This window comes from Phaethon aethereus, assembly GCF_964289735.1.
Source record: "Phaethon aethereus genome assembly, chromosome: 26".
Taxonomy (NCBI): domain Eukaryota; kingdom Metazoa; phylum Chordata; class Aves; order Phaethontiformes; family Phaethontidae; genus Phaethon; species Phaethon aethereus.
The window spans coordinates 4,104,990-4,129,555 of NC_138602.1; the positions used below are offsets into that span (position 1 = coordinate 4,104,990).

General features: G+C 44.7%; 1 protein-coding gene across 1 annotated transcript in view; it reads left to right on the forward strand.

Moving 5' to 3' along the window:
- Positions 1-367: 367 nt before the first annotated feature.
- INSR (insulin receptor) overlaps positions 368-24,566 on the forward strand; it is a gene marked incomplete at its 5' end in the record, with an annotated part of 51,614 nt that continues 27,415 nt past the window's right edge. The window contains 2 exons of the mRNA XM_082011072.1: positions 368-449; positions 8,758-9,309. Of these exons, the coding sequence (XP_081867198.1) occupies positions 368-449; positions 8,758-9,309 (634 nt within the window). The remainder of the gene's footprint in view (positions 450-8,757; positions 9,310-24,566) is intronic.

The window sequence follows — 24,566 nt, forward strand, 5'->3', positions numbered from 1 at the left end:
GCCTCAGCGGGGCCGTCCCCGGCAGGTGGACGCCGCCGCCGCTCCTCCCCCGGCCCGTCCCGTCCCGTCCCCTGCCCGGCTCCGCGCCGCCTCTTGCCGCCGCCCCGCTCCCAGCTGACGGGGGCAGACCCTTGTTTACTGGCCAGGGAAGCAGCCGCCAGCCCGGCCTGCGCTGGAAGGGGCCGCCGGAGCCGGGGCCGACACCGAGGGGCAGGGAGGGGCCGGGCGCTATAAAGGGGGCCGCGGTGCCTCTCCCGCGTCTCTTACCGACGATGCGAAGCCGGGCCCGGCCCCCGCGCCCGCCCCGCGGCCTCTGATTCGCCCCCGCCGGGACGCGCCGAGCTGCGGCGGCTCCAACGACGCGGGCATGGGACCGAGAGCGGCGGCGGCGGCGGCGCTGGCCGTGGCCGTGGTGCTGGCGGCCTGGTGCGGCCGGAGCCGCGGGGAGAGTGAGTAGGGGCCGGGGGCGCGGCCTAGGCGGGCGGCGGGGCCCGGGCGGCGGCGCCGCTCCATGAGGGGGCGAGGCGGGCGGCGCGCGGCGGCCCGGCCCCGCCGCGCTTACCCTTTGTACCTGCTCGGGGCGAGGCGGGGGGGGGGCGGCCGCCGCGCCAGGCCGCGCCGCGGGGCTGGCGTCTGTGGCGGCTCGGCCGGGGCCTGCGGCGCGGGGAGCGGGGCCCGCAGCCCTCCCGCGGGGAGCGGCTCGGGTCACCTTCATCCTTGGGTCGGGTGTTTTGGGCCCCAGACCGCGGTGGGGCAGAGCGGGCCGGGAGGGAGGGCTTCGGCGGCGGCCGAGATTGGAGCTGGGACGGTATCTGGAAGGGCTGTGGCTCCCCCAGGTTCGCCTGAGGATTTACTCACCGGCGCGTCCTCACCCTCTCGGTCGACCGGGCTTTAGGGCCGGGGAAGGTGCAACCGGGCGTCCCCGGTGCCGAGGAGGGGGTCGCTCCCCCGGGGCTCGGCGTGGGTCAGGTGCGAGGCAGGGCACGGCCCCCTCCCCGGCCCCGCTGCTGGGAAGGGGCTGAGCGGTAGCGCCCTGACGCCGCTCGCCGCGGCGAGTGTCAGGACCAGCTCTAGTTTCAGAGGGGTTTTAAGCGTGGCAGGGTGTAGAGCTGGGAGGTTTTGTCTTTAACCTCGGGAATACTTTTAGGTAGTCTTTCAAATCTCCAGGTATCGAAGGGGGGGTGAAGCTCGGAGGTGGGGATCGGTGTTTCAACAGGGGCTTGTAAAATACAAGGTAGGGATATAAAGATGTTGTGTTAGAGCTGGCAACCTTGTTAAACCCACAGCTGACACGAGTTTAAGCCTTGCGAGCTGTTTTGATGGGTTGCGTTAAGTAAACCTGCTTAGGAAGTTCTTCTAGTTAAAGGTTTAACTTTCTATGATGTTTACAGGTGTTTTTTAATAAAATGGAAGTGTTTACTTGAAGAGAAATAACTGGCTACATAAATTGTCTATCTCATAGACAGTCCCATAGCCTACCTGTTAGCTTTCCCATCGGAAAAGGCAATAGCAAAAGAATCGGTTCAAGTGCAGACAGCGCAGTGATGGGCATTTCTGAAACGTGTACGATAGGGCATAAAGCAGGATGTACCCTTAAGACAGCTGCTTTTTTCCAGCAAGCGGACAAGTTATATATTTTAAAAATACCCCAATTTCTTTCTCATACATGTTTTCATGTTAGAAGCCTTAAAAGAGACCAGTGGTATGGTTTTAACTTGGGAGGGTAAGTTCCAGCTGGCAAGCATGTGCAAACCTACCCGTTACCAATAGAGAAATGGAAAAGGTAGTTGATGTGTGGCACTAATAATAAATACATACACAATTTTGGTCCAGTGCTTCTAATTGGAAAACATTATTATTACTACTACACTGAAGCTCCTTACTGATTTATTTATTTAAATCGTATTCTGCTTTTTGGGGTGCAAGTGTGTTGCAAGTGATCTTAACCCCATAACCTTTGCTTATGCTCCGTGGTACGAAGATCTGCTCTATGGCTTATGGATGGAGAAACAGGAGCGATGCACAAGATGTCGAAGCTAAGTTTGGGGTGGAATATTTTTCTATCTTTCATGTAGTGCAAATACTTTTCAAAGTGTTTTACAGACAATTTGGATGATAAGGTCCTTAACTCAAAAGGTTTTCAGCCACTTTGATGTTTGACTCCATTTGCTGAGAATTATTAGATCACACAGGCACCATGGTGGGGATGGAAAACAGCACCCTAACACGAAGGCCTGCATCAGCGTGGCTCGAAGGGTAAATGCACGTTCAGTAGTTGCATAAGCAAACAAGTTGTTCCCTGAGCAACGGAACTAATGAAGTCTGCTTTCTTGGTGATTTGTGTCCTGCATTCTCTACAAACATGCCCCATGATAACGCTGCTCTCCAGTGACAACATTCCCCCCATCTCTGAGCCCAACCGTACGTAGTTTTTCTTGTGCCCCATATCTTTCTCTTCCCTTTACTTCTTTTAAAAAATCTCAGGTAAGAGGCTGGAGGAAAGCAGCATATAGTAGGCAGGCTGGGTGGATGGTTTGAGTTCACGTTTAAAGCACCCTTTGGATGGAGATGCTGAATTCTTCCTCCTTACCCCGTCCCCAGTTTTCATGAGTCTTTTAGGAATGAGAACTCTCTTCCTCTTTTACATGAGACTGAAGTTAGTTGGTGAGTTCAGAAGTTACTGAGAGGAGTAGAAGCAAAGGTTAAGGAAAGGAGATCTGATCTGTGCATAAAATGAAGACACATATATCTTGTTTTGTGAAGAAAAACAGGTTTGTGTGTTTTTTTTAATCACTGTGTAAACATAATGCAACTCCTTGAAATAAATCTCACACATGACTCATGCACGTCAATTCATTAGCTGCGGTATTTAGGGTGGGATTTACCTCACCTAGTTTTAGGCATCTACCAACTGAGCAACTTTGGGCTCCGTTTGTGATTAGTAGAAAACCAATTAATCACAGTCACTTGCTTGCCTTCTAAACTCTTCACCAAAATTTGGGTGCTGTGCTGCATGTGTACTCCATTGCCTACTGCTGATAGTTGGAGTTAGAAATCTAGCTGAGATCTCTCTGCCTAAATCATCAGGTGGGACAAATTTCACCTTCTATTTCTGTAGTAATAGCCTTTTAAAATAATTTGCTGCTTAGTTACTATTTCTGGTTCATACAGATTTTTTTGTGCTCATGAACTCTCAAGAAACTGGTCCCTTGTTCCACCTCAACCCTGTGTTAATTTTTGATGTTGAGAGGCTCAGTCTAGAGTGAAATTTTGCTCCCAAGAGTCTAAAGTGGAAAGAGTAAGGGCAGCAGGGTGGGACTGCATCAAAACTAGGCAACAACTGCGTCTGTCGGCTATCCCAGCGTGCCCTCTTGCTATTTTAAAGAGAGGTAGGACGCTAACTGTCTCTGAATAGCCTGTAAAAATGTCAGCTTTCTGGAGGTCAGTTTTGGGGTGACTGTCTTGCGGAATATAAATTATGTTGATATTGGCAACATGTAAAACCTGTTCCTGCTCCCTTTGAAGTAATGAGGATCTTAAGGTCTGTTGGTATTGACTTCTGTCCGTTACCCTGAGTGATCTCCCGTGGTCCTGGGACGCTGTCGCTTCGCTGCCCTTTATCGTTGCACGGGAAGCATAGCCGTATGAGTTGTGTCTTCTGCTTATGTTTTGAACTGAATGAGGAGAGCGTAATGGTATAGCAAACCAGGCTTTACAGGGCAGACCGTGAGGTTACATATGCTTTTGGCATTAAAGAAAGTGACCTCTGTGGGGGATTTGCCCTCAGTTCAGCAGCGCTGTCTTGAGTAGTGGAGGATGGCAGGCATCTGAGGTGTTATCTGGAGGGGCTGGAGGTTTATAGACAGGCTCACTCTTGAGTCCGTATCTGTATTTGCTTCACTGCTCAGATCTAAATGGTTGAGGGGGAAAACAGAAGTTTAAAAATTAATATTTCACAATTAGATATTTCTACATTTATTAAACTATTGCTAGAGTAGGCTAGAAGCTGTCTCTCAGTCCCTTCTACTAACCTGTCTCTTAACAGGATGCTTTCCTGTCTCAGCAGTTATCTCAAGAAACAACCGAGAGTCCCCTTTCCAGTTTCCTAATACCACTTCTAAAAGTCAGCCTTAAGTAGAATTGCAAAGCTTTTGACTTGCCCAAAGTGAGCGTAATTTTTGTTAAATAATTTGTTTATTCAGGTAGGCAGCAAGCGTTATAAAAATGCAGAATTAACTAATAGTTATCTTAAATGATTTGTGAGCTTTCCATGCAATGCTACATTATTCTGGTCTTGATTGTTAAAGGGCCAGAGCTCTGAAGCAGTGAATCATTAAGGTTTGGTACCCGGGTGGTTTACTGTAAACAAGGCTTAAGTTCCAGCTCTTCCCCATGGTTAGACTCTATCTCGAAAACCAACCTCTGACATCAGATCTTGTTTCTTCATTCAGTAGTGTAAGGTTGTTACCAAACTAGTTTGTTCAAGAGGCTTGGTATCTTGGGATTTGTTTGTTTGTTTGTTTTTTAAAAGCATGCCTTGCAACTTTTTTCTTGGGTGTCTGATGAAACATGTCTATAATGATGGTTTTGATGTGTTTTTTTGGTTGTTTTTTTTTTTTTAAGTTACTTTGAATAGCTTGGTAACTAGGGATGGAGGAGTGTTTCTTCTCTGGCAGTGTAATGCTGTGCTGCTGGACATGGAGCCTGTTTCTGCTGCAATTTAGGAATTTATGATTAGTAGAGCTTTTGTCAGTAGTTTGAACAGGAATAGCTTTGGGCCTACTACTGGAGAATCAATTCGAGATTATTATTTTCCCGAAAGCTGATTTATGTGTTTTTTTGAAACCAGGTTGCCTGTATTATAATTAACTGCTCAACTGTGCTCTCCTCCTTCTGGGATCAAACCTGCCTAGCCTTCATACTGAACTGCTGATTAATTCCCTTGTCTCTGCAGAAGAAATACTATTGAGAGAAGCTGTGGAAAAACACTTACTACTTTGCTTAAAACTGCTTCTTGTTGTCCTGGTAACAATAAATTTATGGGGTGACTTAAGCAGCTACTGCATGAACAGAAGATACAAACTGCTGAACAGGATTCAAAAGCATGAAAAGCTTGAGAACCCTCCAACAAAAAAAGCATATTTTGTTTCAGATATTAACTCTTTATTATCGTCCTTGATCCTTGAGGTGGTTAAAAAAAAAAAATAAAGGAGCTCAGATACCATGGTGGTATTTATCACTTAAAAACTAAAGTAGAACATGAAAAAAGTGTGATTTTTCTCTAAATGTGGAAAAACAACTTGTATAAACCCTTTCAAGCCTTGTATATTTACAGTTTTATTAGCCTTCTATTCAATTGTTTATTTCGGAAACAAACCTCTAATTTGTTTTAAATTCCTCCAAAGATTTATACCAGGCTAACATCAGTGTTGGACATTGCCTTCCGTTACGAGGACTCGTGCAGAAGCCCCCGGTATTGGAACCCCTTTAGCACAGCAGACAACGTGCCAGTTCATTACAGTCAAAGCAGCAGAGTTTGAATAACTCGCGTCACATCCTGGTTTGCCAGGATGTGTGGAATCTCCTGGCTGGTCTGTGCTGGCAGCACTAATTAATGCATAATAATAAGCACTAATAATGCATTCTGCATCAGAGTTTAGGATTGGTGGAAAAAAAACCAAAATAGTTCTGAAGTGCAAAGAGCTGAGGGACTGTGGATGTGTACTTCCAGCTCTCGTAGGTGTACAGGATTATTTAACGTTTCAAAATGCTTTGCTGTTTACTCCCAAGCTTCGCCTGTCTCTTTCTAGATTCAGCTCCCGCTAACCTTCCTTCTTGAACACACCCGGTCAAAGTATTTGGCTGTCTTAGCCCTTGGTCATCTTCTCTGCGGTCTCCAGTGGGGGGATATGTTTCAGGATGGGCCAAACTGAAGGCGAGGGAGGTTTATACCCCGCGTGGGTGTTTAGGTGGTCGCGTTTTTTGCGGAGGCGGGAAGATCTTTGAGCAGCTTTCTGGCCGCTTGGACCAGGAGCAGCACCGCTTGTGTTAGCAGCGATCACGAGGAGCCGGTAGTGGCGTGGGTTAGACTCGCAAGCAGTGCCATTTGATTTCTTTGGCGTATCTAGGAAAGCGGTGAGTGCTGTGAGCTCCGGGAGCGCAGAGGAGCAGCCTGTTGCTAGACAGAAGCAGAGCACGCTCTCCGGGAAGCCTCACTGAACGCGTATCCTCGGCGCAACGGGATCACCCTCTTCCTCGGCGCAACGGGATCACCCTTTTCCTTGGCGCTGTCCTCCGAGGCGCGGTGTGGGGCTGATGCAGCCGTCACCCGCCCGGGGTAGCTCCTCCAGACCGGGCTCGCCGGCTGCGTGACTGGAGGATGGGAAGATTTTTCCTGGCCCGAAGTGCAGCCACGGCACTGGGAGGACTTCGTCCCGCCTGTACCAAACCGCAGCCCTCGCCAGCCGCGCTGAAGCTTTCGCTGCCGCCTCTTCCCGTGGAGCTGAGCGGGGAGAGCCGTGTGGATTAAGGGGTTGCGTGGGGGCCAGTTAGTGGCCGGTTTCGAGTGGCTTACCTAATTCTAGTCGAAATGATGAAAGACTCGGGTAATTATGCTTAGTGTATAGATGCTTTTTGTGGCCTTGAGCCACAATAAAAGCCTAAAGCTTTTACTCTCGGAAGTAATTCTTGGTCTGTAGAGTTGAGCTGTATTTTCTCATCTTTCCTTAAGGTCAGTTGTACACATTCAGGTTACTCCAGGTAGTACTTTATACTGTGATACAGCAGTTGGTTGCGGGTAACACAAGGTACCACCTTAGCTTGCTGTATTTTGCCTGTGTGCTCAGCAAACAGTAAATAAGAAATAAGTAATATAATAATAAGTAAACAAGAACCAAGATGTTGGATTTTGCGTTTATTAGATAGCTTCAGCTGCACTGGTGACTTGTACATTGAAATTCAGTGTTTGAATTTTATTTATCCTTCTGTTGTTGCTCCTTTCATGAAGAAACCACTGGCCTGCCCTGTCACACGCTTGGTTCCTTGGAAATACCTATCTTAATTGCCTAAAATAAATATTTAGGGTACTTGAATCTGTTGCTCTCCCAGTTCTTTTAGCCCATGGTTGGGATGTGCAGCGAGACAGTTTTCTGGCTTACTTCCAGTTTGGCTGCAGTTTTTCATGGGGCAAAGAGGTTGCTGCTAGTCGATCATCAGATTTCCTTTCTCACTTTTAAAAAGTACATCCTTGATCTTTGAGGCACTGTGTGCATTAGCTTTTTCTTCCAGAAAGCAATTTATGAAACAACTTGGATATAGTGCCAAAAGATCCCATTGGGCAATAACATTGCTCCAAATCCTAAACTAGTGTTGCCAGATTTTTTTTTTTTATTGCGGTGGAGCAAATTTTTGAATAATCATTAAGATGTTTGCATACAATCTATTTTTAACCCACACAGCAGTGGTCTGTGTAAAACCGTGAGGAGTCAGACAGTCGTAGCTATTAAACATCTGTCTCTACATCAATTTTGTGAGACCTGATTATTGCTGGGTGATTTCTTGAAACTGTGACATGGTCATTTTATAGGCAGTGAGCTTTACGTACAGTGACAAAAAGAGTAAGGATCCCCTGCTTTTAACTCTCAAGGGGGGGGCTGTCTCGGCTATAGATAAGAGAGAATCCCTACAGTGGATGCAGTCTTAAAAAAATAATAATAAAATATCGAAAACCGCCTGGACAGGACAGTGAAAACAGTTGTTTTTTACCCGTGTGCTGCCAAGCAGCTTGCCTTTCCCCAGGCATCTCCCTTCAGCGTTAAGGACTGGCTGGGTATTTCTGTGAAGTCTGGTTTTAAAGGGTTGTCACTGGGACTCCTGTTGTGCTATACGAGCATGGGGCCCTAAATTTCCTTCTTCATTTCTTACCTCTGCTTAGAGTTAAAAACATTTCCCTATTCAAACTTTTTTCTTTCTGTTTTTTCCTTTTGCTGGTGCCTGGATTCATATTATTCTGATTGCCTTCTAGTTTATGCTTCATGTAATTGTTCACTTTTCCCATTCTTTGGGTTACTGGTTCTTCTAAATGAACTGTCCAGATAGTCAAGGCAGGGAGATTTACAACTTTGGGAAAATAATAACACAAAAGCCCAAATACCTAATCTGAAAAGAATGTTTAGGGCAAAAATTACTAGTGTTGTAAATTACTCCTATCAGCAAAGTCTGGGCAAGGGTGTCGGCTGTACTCCTGCATGTGTGTATTTCCAGGTTTTTCTGCTCTCTTCCGAAGCGCTACCATTTCCTAGCCATTATTCTTTTCCTATCTTCCCCTCCCTACAACCATTCTAAATTACTCCCTCTAATCCACTGGCATTAATTGCACAATCTGAGATGAGGTAGGTGTGTCGCTGGCGATTATCTAAAGAAAACAGGCTGTGTTGCAGAGACGTCTCTTACTTTTGTAAATGCGAAATGACGTCTAAGGGCTGGTGTTCCAGCTGCAGTCGTGATAGAGGTAATATCCAGAAACTCAAGATGGCAGAAAAAATTATGAAAGAGTCTTTCAGTCTTATTTTGTAATCATATACCAGAGAATGTTCCCCACAGTGTATTTCTTAATACTTGAAGCACGCTTTACTGAAAAGGACCTAGTTGTGAATTCTGAGGGTAGCTATGTGTTATGGTGCGGCTGGACAAAAGGGTGTATTTAGAAAACGAAAACGATTACCTTTTAACTAACTAACTTTGTTCTTTGTCTTCCAGTTTGCAGAAGCATGGACATTCGCAACAACCTGACCCGGCTGAACATGCTTGAGAACTGCACTGTGATTGAGGGCCACTTGCAAATATTGCTGATGTTTAAAACCAAGCCTGAAGATTTCCGCGAGCTCAGCTTTCCTAAACTGACTATGATTACAGACTACTTGCTTCTTTTTCGCGTGTACGGCCTGGAGAGTTTAAAGGGACTTTTCCCTAACCTCACTGTGATTCGAGGAACTCATCTGTTTTTTAACTACGCACTAGTCATTTTTGAGATGGTTCACCTGAAAGAGATCGGCCTCTATAACCTGATGAACATTACTCGAGGCGCTGTGCGGATTGAGAAGAACAACGAATTATGTTACTTGTCCACGATCGACTGGTCGAGGATTTTGGATTCTGTAGAAGATAATTACATCGTGGCCAACAAGGATGACAAAGAAGAGTGTGGAGACGTGTGTCCGGGAACTGTGAAAGGGAAGAGCAACTGTCCGCCTACTGTGATAAATGGCATTTTCATTGAACGCTGCTGGACCCACGATCGCTGCCAGAGAGGTGAGTCTGCAGAGTGATGTATGTCAACTATGGTTTTGCTGTCAATTTTTAACCTGGCAGATCTACTGGAGGTCTATTTTTTGGTAATTGCTACCTGTAAGCACAGGTTCCTAAAGCAAGGCTCGAAATTGAGGTTAGAAAGGCAAAGAGAGAACTTTTGGGATGGGGCTATTTAGCAGTTCTTTCACCCATGTGAATAATGTATCCAAAAATGTTGTGTTTGGTTTCTCTGGAAAGTTAGGGAGCGCCTAGAGCTCGTGAGTTTAACGGTCTCTAAGCGTAACTGGTATCTTGTATTGTAGTTGGTGGTATCAGTGTCTCTGTTGGGGTTTGGGTTGGGGATTAAAAGTCCAGATTGACTGAAAGGCTGCAGCAGGCAGAAACACAGCAGCAGGGAAAAGTCTGTATGGAATAAACCCAACTCTAGAAAGGTGCGGTTACATTTTCGCTGAAACCTTCCTGCCATAAGAAGGTGTAAGAGATGTGGATGAGCGAGCGACGTTTGCACAACGAAGCTGGAAGCCAAGTCAGACCTGAAGGGCAAAGGAGAAGGAGGAGAGAGGACCTGGATGGGGGCTGCCCGTAGCAGGAGTCCTGGGGAGGGTGAAATAACTGGGCTTTGAGGCTGGAGTTCTGGTTCAGGGGAGAAGGTATGTTCAGAAAGCTAGCTGCTGTTGCAACCCCTGAACTCCAGGTTTTTAAACTGTATTAGGGTTGCTTTTAATTTCATACATACTTGTTTTTTCCAAAGTTGAAACCTCTCTTCAGTTTAGTTTTAATTATATATTTACTTTGATTTATGTTAAATCTGACTTGGCGGGGAGCAAAGTGAATTGAGGTAAAACTGACACATTTAGAGTTGTCTGACTTTCTGGAGGTAGCGCATCCAAATGAAGCAGTGTGTCCTAAGACGAAATTAGGGAACTTGCGGGCTAGAGAAAATTCCTTGCCAAGCTTTAAAGGGCAGCTCTGAGTGCTAAGTGCCAAATTTGAGAAGGAATTCCTACCAGTATGCATAAGCTAATGAAATTAATGTGGTTTCCCCTCTGCTACTCCTCACCCCAAAATCGTCTCGCTTCCTTTTAAAGAAAGTGGTTATTTTTTGCACCAGAATAACAGGGTATGAGCAAGAAGATGCAAACGTGTGTGTGTTCCTTTTTTTAAAATGAAAAATAAGGTTATAAAGCGTTTTAGTTTATAAACTCTCTCGGTATACAGTTGTTATCAGTGCTGAAACCTGTTTTCTTATGCATTCATGTTTTCTGCTGTTTCATAAGGTTAAAGATCTAACTGAAACCTTTTCGGTGGCTAGACCATTCGTAATGTCTCTCATTCCGGTGAGTTTTCTGGGGCTGTGCTACAGCAGAGTGGAATGTATGGTTTCTCTCCTTTATACGACTGCCTATTTCCATGAAACCTGTAGGTATGTTGCATTTTACCGTTGGGGCAGAAATCTCCGCTCTTGAGCCTCTCATACAAATTCAGCTAAATTTATTAGAGGATAAATTATCCATACAGTATCACACGCTATCTGGGCTTCGTTCCCTAAGGAAGCCAAGCTAGTAAGTCCATTTGACTTGATTTTGAAATTTGAATATGAAAATAGTTTCAAAAGCAATTACATACAGATGCTCCCATCCGATTTTCTCTGTTCCTTGTAGAAGATTCAGAGAAGCAGTGCTCCTCCATATTTTGGCTGTAACTGGTATGCGTTTTCTAAACCACTTAACAAGCCGCGCTTATCTTTGTTTTGAATGCTAAGATTTGTACTTTTATTTATTGGTAGCTGGTGTTCTCAACAAGCTGGTATCTGTATTCTATGGTGCCTTGTAACACCTGCCTGTATGCTGCTCGAGTTATTTTAACAGCTTGAGTAGTCTTTTAGACCTAGACTTTTTTTTGAGTAGCCTTTAGACTTCCAGCACGCTAGTAACTATAGTAGAGATTAAGTGACATTTATTTAGTGAACCTGTTCATGGAATCGCTGTGCTCTCTGTTCTTGTGCCAGCCATAACGTATCCTTAGCGTCTGTAACTGTTTTGTCAAGATTATTATAAGCTTGTGTGACTTGTACTTTGAGCCTGAAGAGCCTCACAGCAGCTCCCGGTACTGAGGGTATTAATGTCATGAAATCTTTCCCTCTGCATTTTTACAGCTTATCTGGGAATCTTCAGCAGCTAATGCTGTGCTGAAGTCTCCCGTCTCTCTGATTTTAAGTGTATTCCCCTCTTTTATTTTTGTTCTCTATCTTTTAGCCAATGCTGGAATGAACTATGGGAATTCCAGTGTAACTTTCTCGGGGGAAGTTTGGGTTTGTGTGTTGTTTTAACGCAGGTTATTTGTAACCCCTAGTTTGTTTCCTAAAACTTGGTGCGGGATCTCCTGTTCGCTGCTGTTGTGCGTCTCTGGATGGGAAGTTGTTGCTGTCTAAACTGATAGTGCTGCTGCCCTGGGACTGTGGCTCAGGATATTTTGTTTGCTGTTTTGTCTGCCAGGAAAAAAAAAAAAAAAATCCTTAAAGAATATGTAAATATTGATTGCTTTGATATTGCAGAGTGTGTGTCAGTTGATAGAGACAAGTCCCAAGCTGGCAAGCTTTTTCCGGCGTGCTAAGCTTTGAGCCTTGCTGGAGAAAATGAGGAGGTGGGCAAGAAGTTTGAGAGGACACACGCGGGAAGGCTGAAAGATGTGGCACTCTTGTGTGAGTGGGAAAGGAGACCGCAACGGCTGGGGCTGGAGTGGGGCCCCGGGTGTCCCCCATCTCTTCCCCACCAGCCCCTGACCTTCGCGTTATCCCTGCCACATCGGATAGCGATCGTGCGTCTTTGATACTGCTTTCTTTTAATCAGCACAGATATCCCAGTTTACTCCAAAACTAACCTTCAGTTACAGCATGTAATTATCTCTGAGGCACACATCCAAGTCTCTGAATCATCCTTGCAGCTATAACTCCAGCCCAGAATTTTTTTCAGTTGGTGATAACATGTTCAAGACAACAAAGTAAAGGATCTTCTTTACAGACGTTAGAGCTAAGCTTGTGGATGAAACCAGTTGGGAGGAACTGAAATGATTTGTGGGCAGCTGCACTCTTTGAAAAAACAGTTGTGATATTGAGGAATCTGTGTCTGAGCGCGAAGATGTGTAGGTGGATATACCATAGATTGAGATTGGTTGGGATGTATTTCCTGAAAGTTTTCTTTTTTTTTTTTTTTCTAAATTACTTGTGTTGGTGTGAAAAACAAGTCGGTTCAGTTAAGGCCAACTCATGTTATATTTTGAATAGGAAGGGAGGCAAATATGTAGTCTGTTTGGAATTTGGGTCTAGCCTTATGCTGTTTATGGCAGCCAAATGCTGTTCCTGTTCTGGAGGTTTTGTACCTTTTCAGACCGCATTTTTATAAGGCTTTTTTTTACATACTTAGTTACTTTTATTGCCATAAAAACATAGCTCTCAGTTTGGTGCAGCATGTTTGTGAAGAGAGCGTCTTTGCTGAAGAACGCAGACAACAAAAATGCTGGAAATGCCACGTCCTAGACCTCGGTCTAGATCTGCCAAACATGATTTTCATATTTTGCATTTTTTTCCACTATTTTTTTTTACGTAATAAAAAGGCTATATGTCTGTCACTCCACTTGCGGAAGGAACAATTCCCTCTGAAATAGGATTTCCTGCCAATTCTCTTTGCAGTCAGTCTTCTCTGTCCATCCGTAATTTGAAGCAGTCTGATGGTTTTGACAGTCTAATTACAAAGGCAGGTTCAGCCTTTTACTTGCATATTGGGTCATCTGGAGGTGGAATAAAGTAATAGAAAGGAAAAGTGGAATGGTCAAATAAAAATGACCAGGAAAACGATCTGCAATAGCAGACAGTCCCTTGGTGACTATTGAAGGGCTGCATTCCTGGAATATAAGGATGGATATCTGAAATATAAGCTTCGTTCCTTAGAGGATGTGATGAAATTCAAGTCCTCCTATTCATCCTGAATGAAATCTTTGTAGGAGTCTGTTATCATCTTCATCTTGGGACTTCACACTACCAGGAAATCTGACTTATTAAAAGCGTGGGCTGTTTCAAGTTTGTAGATGGACTCTTTCTTCAATCTATTGTCTTGCTTTATGCGATAAAAACAAAAGTTGTCTCTCTCAATTAGTGCAATCTAGAATTTGTTGCAAAATATTAACCTCATGAAAAGAAAGTGGATAGTATATGAAACCACTTGGGCCAACTGAAGAGTGAAACAGAGCTGGTAGAAGGGATGACAGTCTGGAGTGACTGGCATGCAAAGGAGCTGCTAAAGAAAGGTACTGTATGAAAATAATGTTTATCCACATTTTTTTATGATGCTGGGGGAGCAGCTCTGGAGACAAGGGATACAACAGAATTTCTCTTTAATTTTCCTGTGATTTATCCAGGGAAAATTTGGGGACAAGTAGGAGACGGGTGAGGAACTGAAGAGTAGCGTTAGCAGCTTGCTTTGTTTCCTACTACAAGCAACACAACAAAGCACTCGGAAAAACATTGCTCAGCCTGAAATGTCTTTCAACTGCTGTGAAATACCACCGAGTGCTTTCAAAGAGACGGGTGCCAAAAGAAATTCTACAGCTATGAACATCTTCAAGGCAGGTTTGAATACAAAGCTTAGAGGTGTGTGTGTGGGAAACATTTTGTGATGTTTACTTAGGTAGAAATATTACTTAGCAACAGCTTCCTGTAATTTTTATGTGCTGGGAATTTCTGTAACCATAAGCTTAGTTTTATTACCTTTGTATGGGAAAAGGGTCTCGAAGCGCTGAAGAGACTTAGCCAACCTCAAGGGCAAGATATTTTTAAAGCTTCAAACACAAAAGAAATTTTTCCAGTTGCTACCACATGAAGTGGAAATGCTCCTTTTATTTGGAGATCTGATAAGAACTGCCCCTTTTTTTTTTTCTTTCCCCCGAGATCTGACAAATGCCAGATGGAAGTTGACACCCGATAATCTCGCTGGGGCGTCTGTTCTGAACCTTGCCAAGCGACAGCTTTATTGAGTGCGTGTAGCGCCTGTGGTTGGGGCTATTGTGATGCTTGCAAACGGCTAGACATCCTAAACTAATTTGCTTTAGCTTATTAAGAGTAGTTAAGAGATTTATGGTGCTTGGTGGTGTGATGCAGCCCAGAATTGGGGGAAAAGGGGTGGAAACAGTCACTCCATACAAAGGGATATTTAAAAGTATACGCCTTACTTTAAAAACACCAAACAAAAATTGGGGCTGCGAAGAAGCATCTAGTTAGGCTTTTCTCCACCAACCTTAGGTGACAGAAGACTAGGATTTCAGTACAGTTTCAACTTGCTGAGGAATCCCCATGCATGCAGCTCCCATGGTCTCACCACATTTGTTTCTTCGGCTTCTTTGCGGCTGCACCTTTACTTAAATTCAGGGGGTTGAAGATTTTCTTCCCCTGCCCCAATTCCCGACCAGCACTTTAGACAGAAGCTGCTGGTCTGATCCGTTCCATCTTTAGAGCATTTGAACAAGAACTAATTCCGAACTCATCGAATAGTTACTAAGCAGCAAATACAGAGAATTCTCCCCAAAGTTAAGGTGCTGTACAGAGGTCTTGTCAAGGCAAAGGGTTTTGATGCAAAGTTAAAAAGGAGAATGAGGTATTTTACTGCTGATACGGTGAAAATTGGAAAAGTTTTAACGTTGTGTGGTCTGAGTTGCCATTTTAATTCTTTGATCCTTAGCCCCTTCCCCAAAACACTGGTTGTTTAAGCCAGTGTCTGGGCTGCTGAGGAGGCTGAGAGGAGTTTAACGCTTCACATGCAGTGGTTCAGTGCTAACATTACTGGGGGATGTTTTCAGATCTCCCTTCAATCTTCAGTGGCGACGTCGACTGCTTGTGATTTCCAAGGCTGGCATGCCAAGGGCACTTCAGGTAGAATACTTATTTTTCCCACTTCAAGAACAGTTCCAGGTTACCTTGTTTGTTTAAACAAGGGAACCTGCACTACCTCTTGTTAGACAAAATATAGAAGACTGGCTACACTTGGCAGACACATTTGGTGGAAATTCCTGTTGTCTGGCCATGGATGTAGAAGCAGGAAGTCACAGAATGTAAAAAAAAAAAAAATAATAATACGGAGCAGCAGAGTCAGCCTGGGTTAGTAATGCATGAACGGGAGAGCTGCAGGTGGTTCACCTGGTGCAGTGTGTTTGCTTGGGGAAGAGGAGACTTGTTTCATTCCGAGCGAATCCTGCTGAATGCTTTGGTGCTGTCAGTGAAGATAAGGAACTGGCAACTTTATATATCCTGTATGTTTTCCTCCCTTCATTCCCCTTAATGAAGGCGGAACGACGATTTTGTATTTTAAATCTTAAAAAATTTAATTAACTGTAAGTGTATTCTAAATCAAATGCCATTCTGATACTCCTCCTCAGATTTAGGCAGACAGAGCGGAATAAATTTCAGGTGTGTCCGATGGGATAGCATCCTTCCATTTTGTGATGAAGGAACTGGAAATCTTTGTTGCAGAAGGCTTTGACGGGATTGTGAACCGCTGAGTCCGTACAAAGAAGTGTATTTAGTGTGTGTGAGAAAACCAACCGAAATATGTCACTTGGCAAAGCCCTCTGAAACGTCTTTCTCTATCAGGAATTGTATTTGCCAGGGATTGCCTCTGTAAATAAACTTTGTGTTTAAAAAAATAAAAACACGCACACAAAAACAGTCACAAAAACCCAGGTGTGCCCAGTGCAAAGATTGTTTCTAGCTGAAAGGTTGGGGATTTCGGGACCTTTTGATTAATTATAGAGCTCGTGAATAACCAACTGTGTCCTGGAGGAAGCGACACTAACCCTTCTCTCGGCTTGTAACAATAGCTGGTTAAAAGTTCAATGAGCGCGCTTCCCAATTATATCCTATAATTGTGTGCAAGTTCCTATTGGAGGGATGTGAATGAACTTGCTGGGATGTTTATGCTTCTTAATTAAGGCTGTTGGGTAGCTGAAAGAAAAAAAAATCAATGTTGGGTAGCGGGAAGTCGTGGGGGTACTGGCTGGGGTTGTCTGGCAGCGGGCTGAGCTGCTTGGTACGTGCCTGTAGTTATTTCAGGTGCTGCTTTGATCCCGAGTTCGCGGCTGGCGTTGCGTAAGCGTGCAAACCGGCTGCGGCTTGGCCGCTGAGATGCCGCAGGTTACAACTGTGCGCGTTCATCACCTTTATCTAGACTTTTTTTTTTTTTTAAGGTGAGGGTACTGGGGGAGCGCTGTGGCGGCTGGGCTGATGTTTGAGGGTCGTCAGCGTTGCTTGTATTTTGGCTTGTGACGTTTAAAGCGAGAATTAACTTCAGCTCTGTGTAGTGCTTAAATGTTGGCTAAGCGAGTATAATGTTTTCATGTGAGTCTGGCTTCCCTGTGAATCTGTATTTAAATGAACTGAAAAACAGGGCAGGGCACTTGGCACCTGTGCACGCCCAAAAGTTTTCCAGCGTGGAATGTCCTTCTCCCTTCTCCAAAATAGGGTCAGAATTGCTGTTGAGAAGAGGGACACAGACAGGGCAAGAGGATGCTCTGTACGAACAAGAAGCCTCCAGCTCAGTACCCTCGGTGTGAATTCTTTAATTTGCGAATGCGCTTTCTTCTTTGCCTGACCAGAGGCTGCCTCTCGGGCACCTTCAGAGGTTTCCTCCTTTGAGGGAGAAGCTGTTTTGAAGGAAATCCCACAAAAGAGTTGGAAAGAAAGTCTGGTTAGAATAGCATTCAGCAGAATGCTGGGATTAATTTTCTTCTACATATTTTTAAAGAACTCGGGTTATATGTGTTCTATTTCGTGGTTATATGTGTTCTATTGCTTTATATACATGGTATATTTCTCTGGCATCACATCAGCACATTCCAGAAAAATAAATGTGATTTTAATCTTGTCTATCAGGTTAGAGGTGCCCTTTTTCAAGGTTGTCAAGAAATACTGCTCCATTGTAATTGTAAATCGGGCAGTTTCAGCTTTTGCAGACATCGGCTCCCACAGTGTAGTCGCTGAAGCACCGGCAGGTGCCGGACAGTTGAGCTGTTAAGTATTATAACCCTTGCTCATATGCAAGCATAATGAGGGTGACGGGTATTTAGCAAGATTAGTGCAATGAAGATTGTATAATTTGCAAGGTCTTTTTAGTTGGGGAAGGGGAGTTTCATTAATCTGTTCGTAGAAACACTCCAATCTTTTGTTTCCTGAGCAATTTGAAGGCTTCTGGAGATGTACGCGTCTCGCTGCTGGTCGCTTGGGACTCCTGCAGAACTGCTGCTGCTGCTGGTATGTGGCCACGCTGGAATTTCAGGGCCCTGACACGATGAGCTGAGCCTGAGCTCAAGTTACAGGGAAAGACTGATGTTTTTTGAGTCAATGCAGGGAGTTAAGGCCACTTGGGTAGCAAGCTTGTCGGAGATCAGAGAGAGTGTCTGCAGCCCGAGCAGCAGTAAGGTCTAAGGTTGCTGGCTTTCTGGTTCTTCGTGCTCCTCTCCCTTCACTTTAGCCTGACCCCTAAGCACGGTTCCTCATTGAGCCTCTTTTAAAATTGTCTGGGGCAGGGAGGGAGTAGGTTGGTCTCAACGTGTTAATCAAAATAAAGCTTGCTGGACTGTAAGCAGGGGAGGGTTTATAGGGCAAGGGAACAGGCATGGAGTTCTGGAGTCATAATTTCCAACTCAGTTTTTCTATATTTTCTGTGCTTTTGTAGCTGGGGGGGTTTAATTACATGAACAGCACACAGCGTTATTGCAGTGTAAGGCTTTAATACCCGTGGGCAGGGGCAGCAGCCAGAGCGAACGACCGTGCGTCCGGTGAGGGAGAGGTTGGGCTCTACGCAGCGTTTCGGAGAGATTCGGAGGAACAGACTGGCCTTTCCTGCCAAGTGGAAAGATTCGGTGCCGAGATGTAACGTTCTCGTATGGCAAAATTGCAAGGCAGTTTGCATGATGCGAAATGGAGTTGCCTGTACACTCGCTGACGATTTTTTTTCCCCCCCGTATTGATGTGAAGAGGGCCAAGTCTGATGCTGTGTGTTCGAGGGAAGGATTATTTGGTGCCTGTGGGAGAGCTGCTGAACTTGGCAGCTTTGCTTTCGATAATGCGAGTGAGATGCCGTTAGCTTCCGAGTTGTTTGTTCTGAAATATCTGAAAATAGTAACTGAGATTTTTACTAAGCAACCTGCAGCAAAAAAACGAGTTCCAGCTATTGCACTGAACTGAGCGTCTGGAAATCTGTCACGTGCAAACTTCAGGCATCATGCTAAAACTCTGTCGGATCGGCAACTTTTTACGACTGAGAAAGCAATAAAGAATGCCCGCACTTGAAGGTGGGACTGAAGCCTGCTGCACTGTTAAAGAGACAATTAGAAAATTTTAGGAATGATGCAGGAAGCTCTGCCACTGTATTGAGTTTCCTAGGAATAAGGCACGTGCAAGTCAGCAGACATCACGGGTTAACTAAGCATTTTTCTGTTATTTTAAACTTCATTAGGTATCCATGTTGCATTACAACATTGCAAGGAATTGAATACTTCATGAGCAATAGTCATTAAAATTTGAGTGTCAGACAAATGCTTTTCTTGTCCTTTCTGGAAAGGCAAACCAATTACAATCCATGGGTAGTGAAAACGTAACAGCAATGATTTAATAAAACAAACAGGACTTGTTTTTTCTGGTCTTCAGTCTTTTCTGAATGTCATCTTTCTGAAGTAAGACTGATCGCGCTGGATGTGTTTACACAGCTTCAGTTCGGGATGAATGAGTCCAAGAGTTCCCTTGCAAGTACCCCTCAAAAGTTCCCAAAAGCCAGAGAGGAAATGGAGCTCCTCAGTGTGATGTCTGACTGTCTGAAAGTCTCGCCCGGTGGAGCCTTAACACGGCTTAGAGGAATAAGGCTTTTGTTTTAAAACTGTATTTGAAGCGAAGCCGTTAAAGCTCAATAAACTGTTTTTCTGTTCATTCAGTTCTGTGGATTTTAGGCTCGAGGAATCTCTGCGCGCTGTGTTTCTGGCAGAAGAGGAAGCGTAACGTGCAGTAGCAGTCTTACCTGGAGGCTTAGTGAAAAAGCAGTTACGTGGAAACTGGTGCTTCGTCTGAAACAACTTCCCACCTCATTGTCAGGTTTCTACAATTATTAGATTAAAAGAAATGCGATGCGTAGACTACCTTTTCCTTAGGCTTCTCTTCCATGCTCCAATAACCTTATCTCCAGGGCTGCTTAAATAATTTGTATAGTGTTTGGCTGCTCTTTCAGTGCTTAGATATCAAGTTTCTCGTCCGCAAAACTAGTCTACAAGTCTATTAGAACTAGGTATCTGCATCAAGCATCAGTTTTTGTTCTGGGGAATATAAAGCATTCTCCTTTGAGCCTGTACAGTGCGTGAATTTGGTGGGTGTGATAAGAAAAACGTCCTTGTGTTTTGCATGGCTCTGTTGGCGAAAGGAGGAGTTGCTGCATGACGGTTCTTGTTGATCAGCACCGGGGAAGAGCGTGTTGTTTTTCCACATGCTCTAATCTGTGATAACAAAAAGAACTCCAGATTGTGTTTTTCAAACACGCTTTAGGTCCCTCGGTGCTCAGATTTGCCAGTGACTATCCAGTGCGGTAATACATCCGTCCACCCGAAGCCCAACTTGGAGTGGCCCGGTTTCAAATATGAGCCTTGCTTTATACTGAAGGAGGCTGCGCAGGACTCGGCAATCAACTGTCAAGTTTTTCGCTTCGTACTAAGTATTTTGCGGAGGAACGCACACTGGCTGTGGGTTTTGATGCCATCGATCTCTTCTCGGCGCTGCCGTCGGCCTCGTGGTTGGTTCGGTGCCCCTCTCTGCGCCTCGGTGGTTGTAACATGGAGCTGCTCAGAGCGACCTGCTGACGAGCTAGACTTAATCAACCTCAGACGGCGAATGCAGGAAGTGCCTCGAGGCATAATTTAACTTTAAGATGGGTTTAGACAAACAACTGTCAGGAATGTCATAGGTAAAGTATTTGATCTGGCCTTGGGCAGGTGGATGGACTGGGCAGCATCTTGAAAACTTCGGCTCCCTTCCAGTTGAAGATTGCTTTCAATAAGAGCAGCTCTGTGGTGAGATTTGAAGCCTCCACAGTTTGCTTAAGAAAAAGACTCTTTGTCTCTGGAGAAACTGATACGGCTTCAGGTTTCTTGTAGAAGAGAGTCCCATCTCTTTTTTTTTTTTTTTTCCCCCCCGTAGGTAATGCTAGTTTGTGTAATTTTTTTTCCCCAGAGGACTCTATCCGTTTTAAGGCTGTTTCCATAAGTTTCCCACACACACTCAGTAATTACCCATCTAGGGATCGGCGGGTGTCGGGGCTCACGCTATGGTATCAATTAGACCAGCTCTGAAGAGTCTTAATTGCTCTGAAAGGGACAATGCTGATGGTAAGCGGTGATTAGACCGTATCTTGACTCCCGTGCTGATAAACATCCACGAAGCTGAAGCTTTTTAGCAGTCGTGGCACACGCCTGCACACTTCGTGTTACGTAAGCAGATCCTGTTTCTCTCGATGGCTGAGCGTAGTTTAACGGGCAGATAATGAGACTTTTGCTATTACTGTACTTCCTTATTATTGAACAAAGTGACTTTAGTGACAGTTTTATTTTAAGCGCTTACCACGGCAGAGGCATGAAATAAAACAGAATTTTTCACAGTTCTGACGATTGACAGCTGGAGCCATTTACTATTGTGGAAGAAAGATTGAGAATCCAAGATCTTCCCTGAGTTTAATGTAACTTCAGAAGATTCAGTTCCCTCGTTGCTGGCCTCTCCTTGCTGGGATGGCACAACTAGTTTGGGATTAAATTCCTTCAGATTACAAGTTTCTCTTGCATAATTTACAAGGAGAAATAGATTAATATCCGCTAAGGGTGGCTTGTGCAACAGAGTTAATGGTTTTTGTACTAATTTATAGCCATTTGTTTTTCCTTAGGGTGGTATTTGTGTGGCTTTTGGTCATTTTTATCATTTCTCATTTGGCACTTCGATTAGAGAAGCTGAGTGATGTGGCACAGCACGCATCCTATAGATCAAAACTCTAGGGATCAGTATGTTTGTAATGAGAAGCCATTAAGCAGATATATATCTGGATAGAGCTGAACTGGACAGTTTGTGTGGGGCCACGTATTATTTTTACATTGAATTACTTGAAAACGGGCCTTGCTGGTATGCTGAAGATGACGAGTGCAAGTAGTAAATAAAAATACGTTTCATAGAGAGGTCTCAACTGCTTGGCTCTGGGACTGCAAGCAAACAGTATCTATTTCAGTACTGCTAAGTAAATTCTTATACCTAGAAATAAACTGTGCAGAGCATACTTACTGCTTTAAGGCAGAGAGAAGGGTGTATAAATTAGTGGGCATAAGCTGATGAGGCCAAAATGACTAGAGTAGTTGTGAGAATATTCTATGGGTGCATATAATCTGTGCATTTGATACGAGGATGCCTAGTAATGAGATACTGCATACATTTCTCCTTTCCACAGTTCAAATGAGATTTTGGAAAAAAAAAAAATGACTGTAGTTTCAGGGAAAAGCACGACACCTATTAAGTAACTAGAAGACGTGTTTTTACAATATTTAGTTTTGGCTGTATCTACGTGGGAAATAAATACGGTAACAGGAGGACGTGTGCGTTAGCCCGTCGGTGAATCCTTTCGTGCGTCGGCTGCGGGCGGTGGGTATAAGCTCTGGGTTTTGGTTCCTGCCAGGTTGCCTGCTGCCAGCCTCGGGTTATGCCGGGGAGCCGGACTCTGACCAGCAGCGCTGCTTCCGAGGGTGCTGCCTGCTGAGAGAGGCTGCTCGAGACCCGGAGTCTCCTTCCTCTGCTGCTGTCTCCGGTAGTCGGCCTCTCCTGGCACTGAGCAGACCCCTTTACCCTTGGAGCGGCTGCAGTGGGACGGACTGGCGTTGTGATCAGACCCCCACCGCAGCCGTTCCATGGCTAGCATGGATTTGGGCAGCATGCTAAATGATCTTGCCCTAAACCAGGTTATGCATCCTGCTACCTTAAGGGGGAAAAAAAAAAAAAAAAAAAAATCTGGTTGGTAGAGCTGGCTAGCTCTGCTTCACCAGAAAATTCATCCTCCAGATATTTCTCTGCACAAGTGGCCTTCAGGTGATAATTTACCTTTCTGTCTTCTCATCCTCTCTGGGAGGTGAGGTGGGAAGTGGGGATCTGGAATGAGTTATGTTCCTTCTTTCTCTCTGCTTCTCTTCAGCATCTTCATCCACAAACACAGATTCGATTTCAGTGTCTATGTTTACAATTCATGACTGTGCCATGAAATCTGTCCAGATTAAAATCTTAACCTCTGTCTGACATTTCGGTGTAGATCATTAGTTATCAGCTTAATCTTGTGGTTAATCTTACACCTCCGCCCATTTCATTCCCTTTCTCGGTTATGGACGGGTCCGCTTTCCTGTTTGCTGTAAACTGTATGTCCCTTTGGCTGTAAATTTGCTCATACTTTGTGTATCCGGGTTATATTTTACACATATTTTCACATAACGTATCTAAAATGCAATCTTCCTTATCCCCACGTAGCTGAATGTGTCAACTTAGCTTTCGGTCTTCCATGCCTTGTTTACTACCACATCCTTCTCTGCGGCCTTGAGAAAAGCAATCTTATCCCTCTCTTATCTTTGCAGAAAGCAAAGGTTATACTTTTCGCCTCGTGCTTTGATGGTATCGCTCCTTGTTTTCAGGACAGCGTTCGCAGGTAAAAGTAACAGCTTGCCTTAGATCTATGTTTGGAAAAATCAGATGGACCTTGTTCTTAGAGCATCACCGTACATTGAAGCACTTCTGCGTTTCTCCGTTTGTCTCTGTTCCTCCAAAGAGCAGATACTAATTCCCTTATTTCTCTTCCGTGGCTTGTCCTGATGCAGCAGCTTCTCTCGGCGCTAAGCTGCTGACTTCTTCTGGTCCGTCCGTGCCGCCCATCACTACGGAATAAATTGGTCTTACGAGAAGCTTGCCCCCAGCGCCGTGCTGATGCGGTCACCTGGCTGGAGAGGGAGGTGGCTCACACCCTGCTGGGTCAGAGCGCCGAGATCTGTATTCAAAATACAGCATGGATAGGGACTTCACATGCAACTACACTTATTTTTAGGACATCCGTGGCTGCCTGGACCACTTCACTGTGATTCTCTCGGGTCTTCTGGGATTGCAATGTGAGTGAGCAGGTTTGACGGGAGTAGGTTAAAGTGAACGAGGATGTTTGCAAGATGTTGTACATCGGGAAGAGTAATATATAGTTAAATATTAACACAACGCTTTCATGAGGCTCCCAGGTGGCACGTCAACCGCTGAATGATAACACCAAATGCTTAGGTTGTAATAAGGATTGAAATTTAACAAACCATAACAACAAAAAAATAACAACAAAAAAGCATCCTCATAGCTGTGAGTAAAATTACGAGCAGAGCTTTAAAGAAAAATTCCCCAAATTAACTTTAAAGATTCTGGTCTTGGTCTAAATTACAAATCATCCGTTCTGATGTACGGAAGCAAGTACAATGTGAGGTGGCTAATGTCCAAACTACTTTAATTTTAACTACTGCTTTACAAATCTCCATGTTCCCCATGGTTAGATACGCTGAACTTTTCTGCCCCTTCTTATAGGGAGACAGATTTCACTTGGTGGCTCTTCTGCAAATTACTGTCAGAAGGGCTGAAGCTCAGAAACTTTTGGCCTCCCAGTCCTCAGGTACCTGAGGGATGGCAGTGGGCGTGCTGGCTTCTTAATCTTCATCAGTTATAAGCCGTCGAAGGCACTGACAGTAGCAAAGCCTGGCGTTGGTCTCGATTGGCCTTGGGGGCATTACGCTTAGCGATAACTGGCTGGGCGCTCCAGGTTTTGCCTGAAGATGTAGCGTCAATTTTGGGGCTTGCATATTAAAGAAAAACAAGCAAGCAAGCAGAGGTTGGTGGTTATTTCCCATCCCTTATGCTGTGCTAAGCTCCCATGTCATTTTGAACACAAAGTACAAGGAGCAGGCTTGATCTGCTTGCCAGAGAATGGCACAACAGCAGTGTTGTAGACAGTACGTAAAGTATTTACAACTCCTCGTCGCTATCCTTGTGTGCACGTTGTGACGCTTGTTCCACCTTTAACAGTGCTGCTGTGTTTTCAAATCAAACTCCATGTTTTGATATTTTGAGCTTGATTGCCAACAGTTTAGCCAGATTTCTGCAAGTTGTTTTACCTGCTTGGGGAATCAGCTTGATT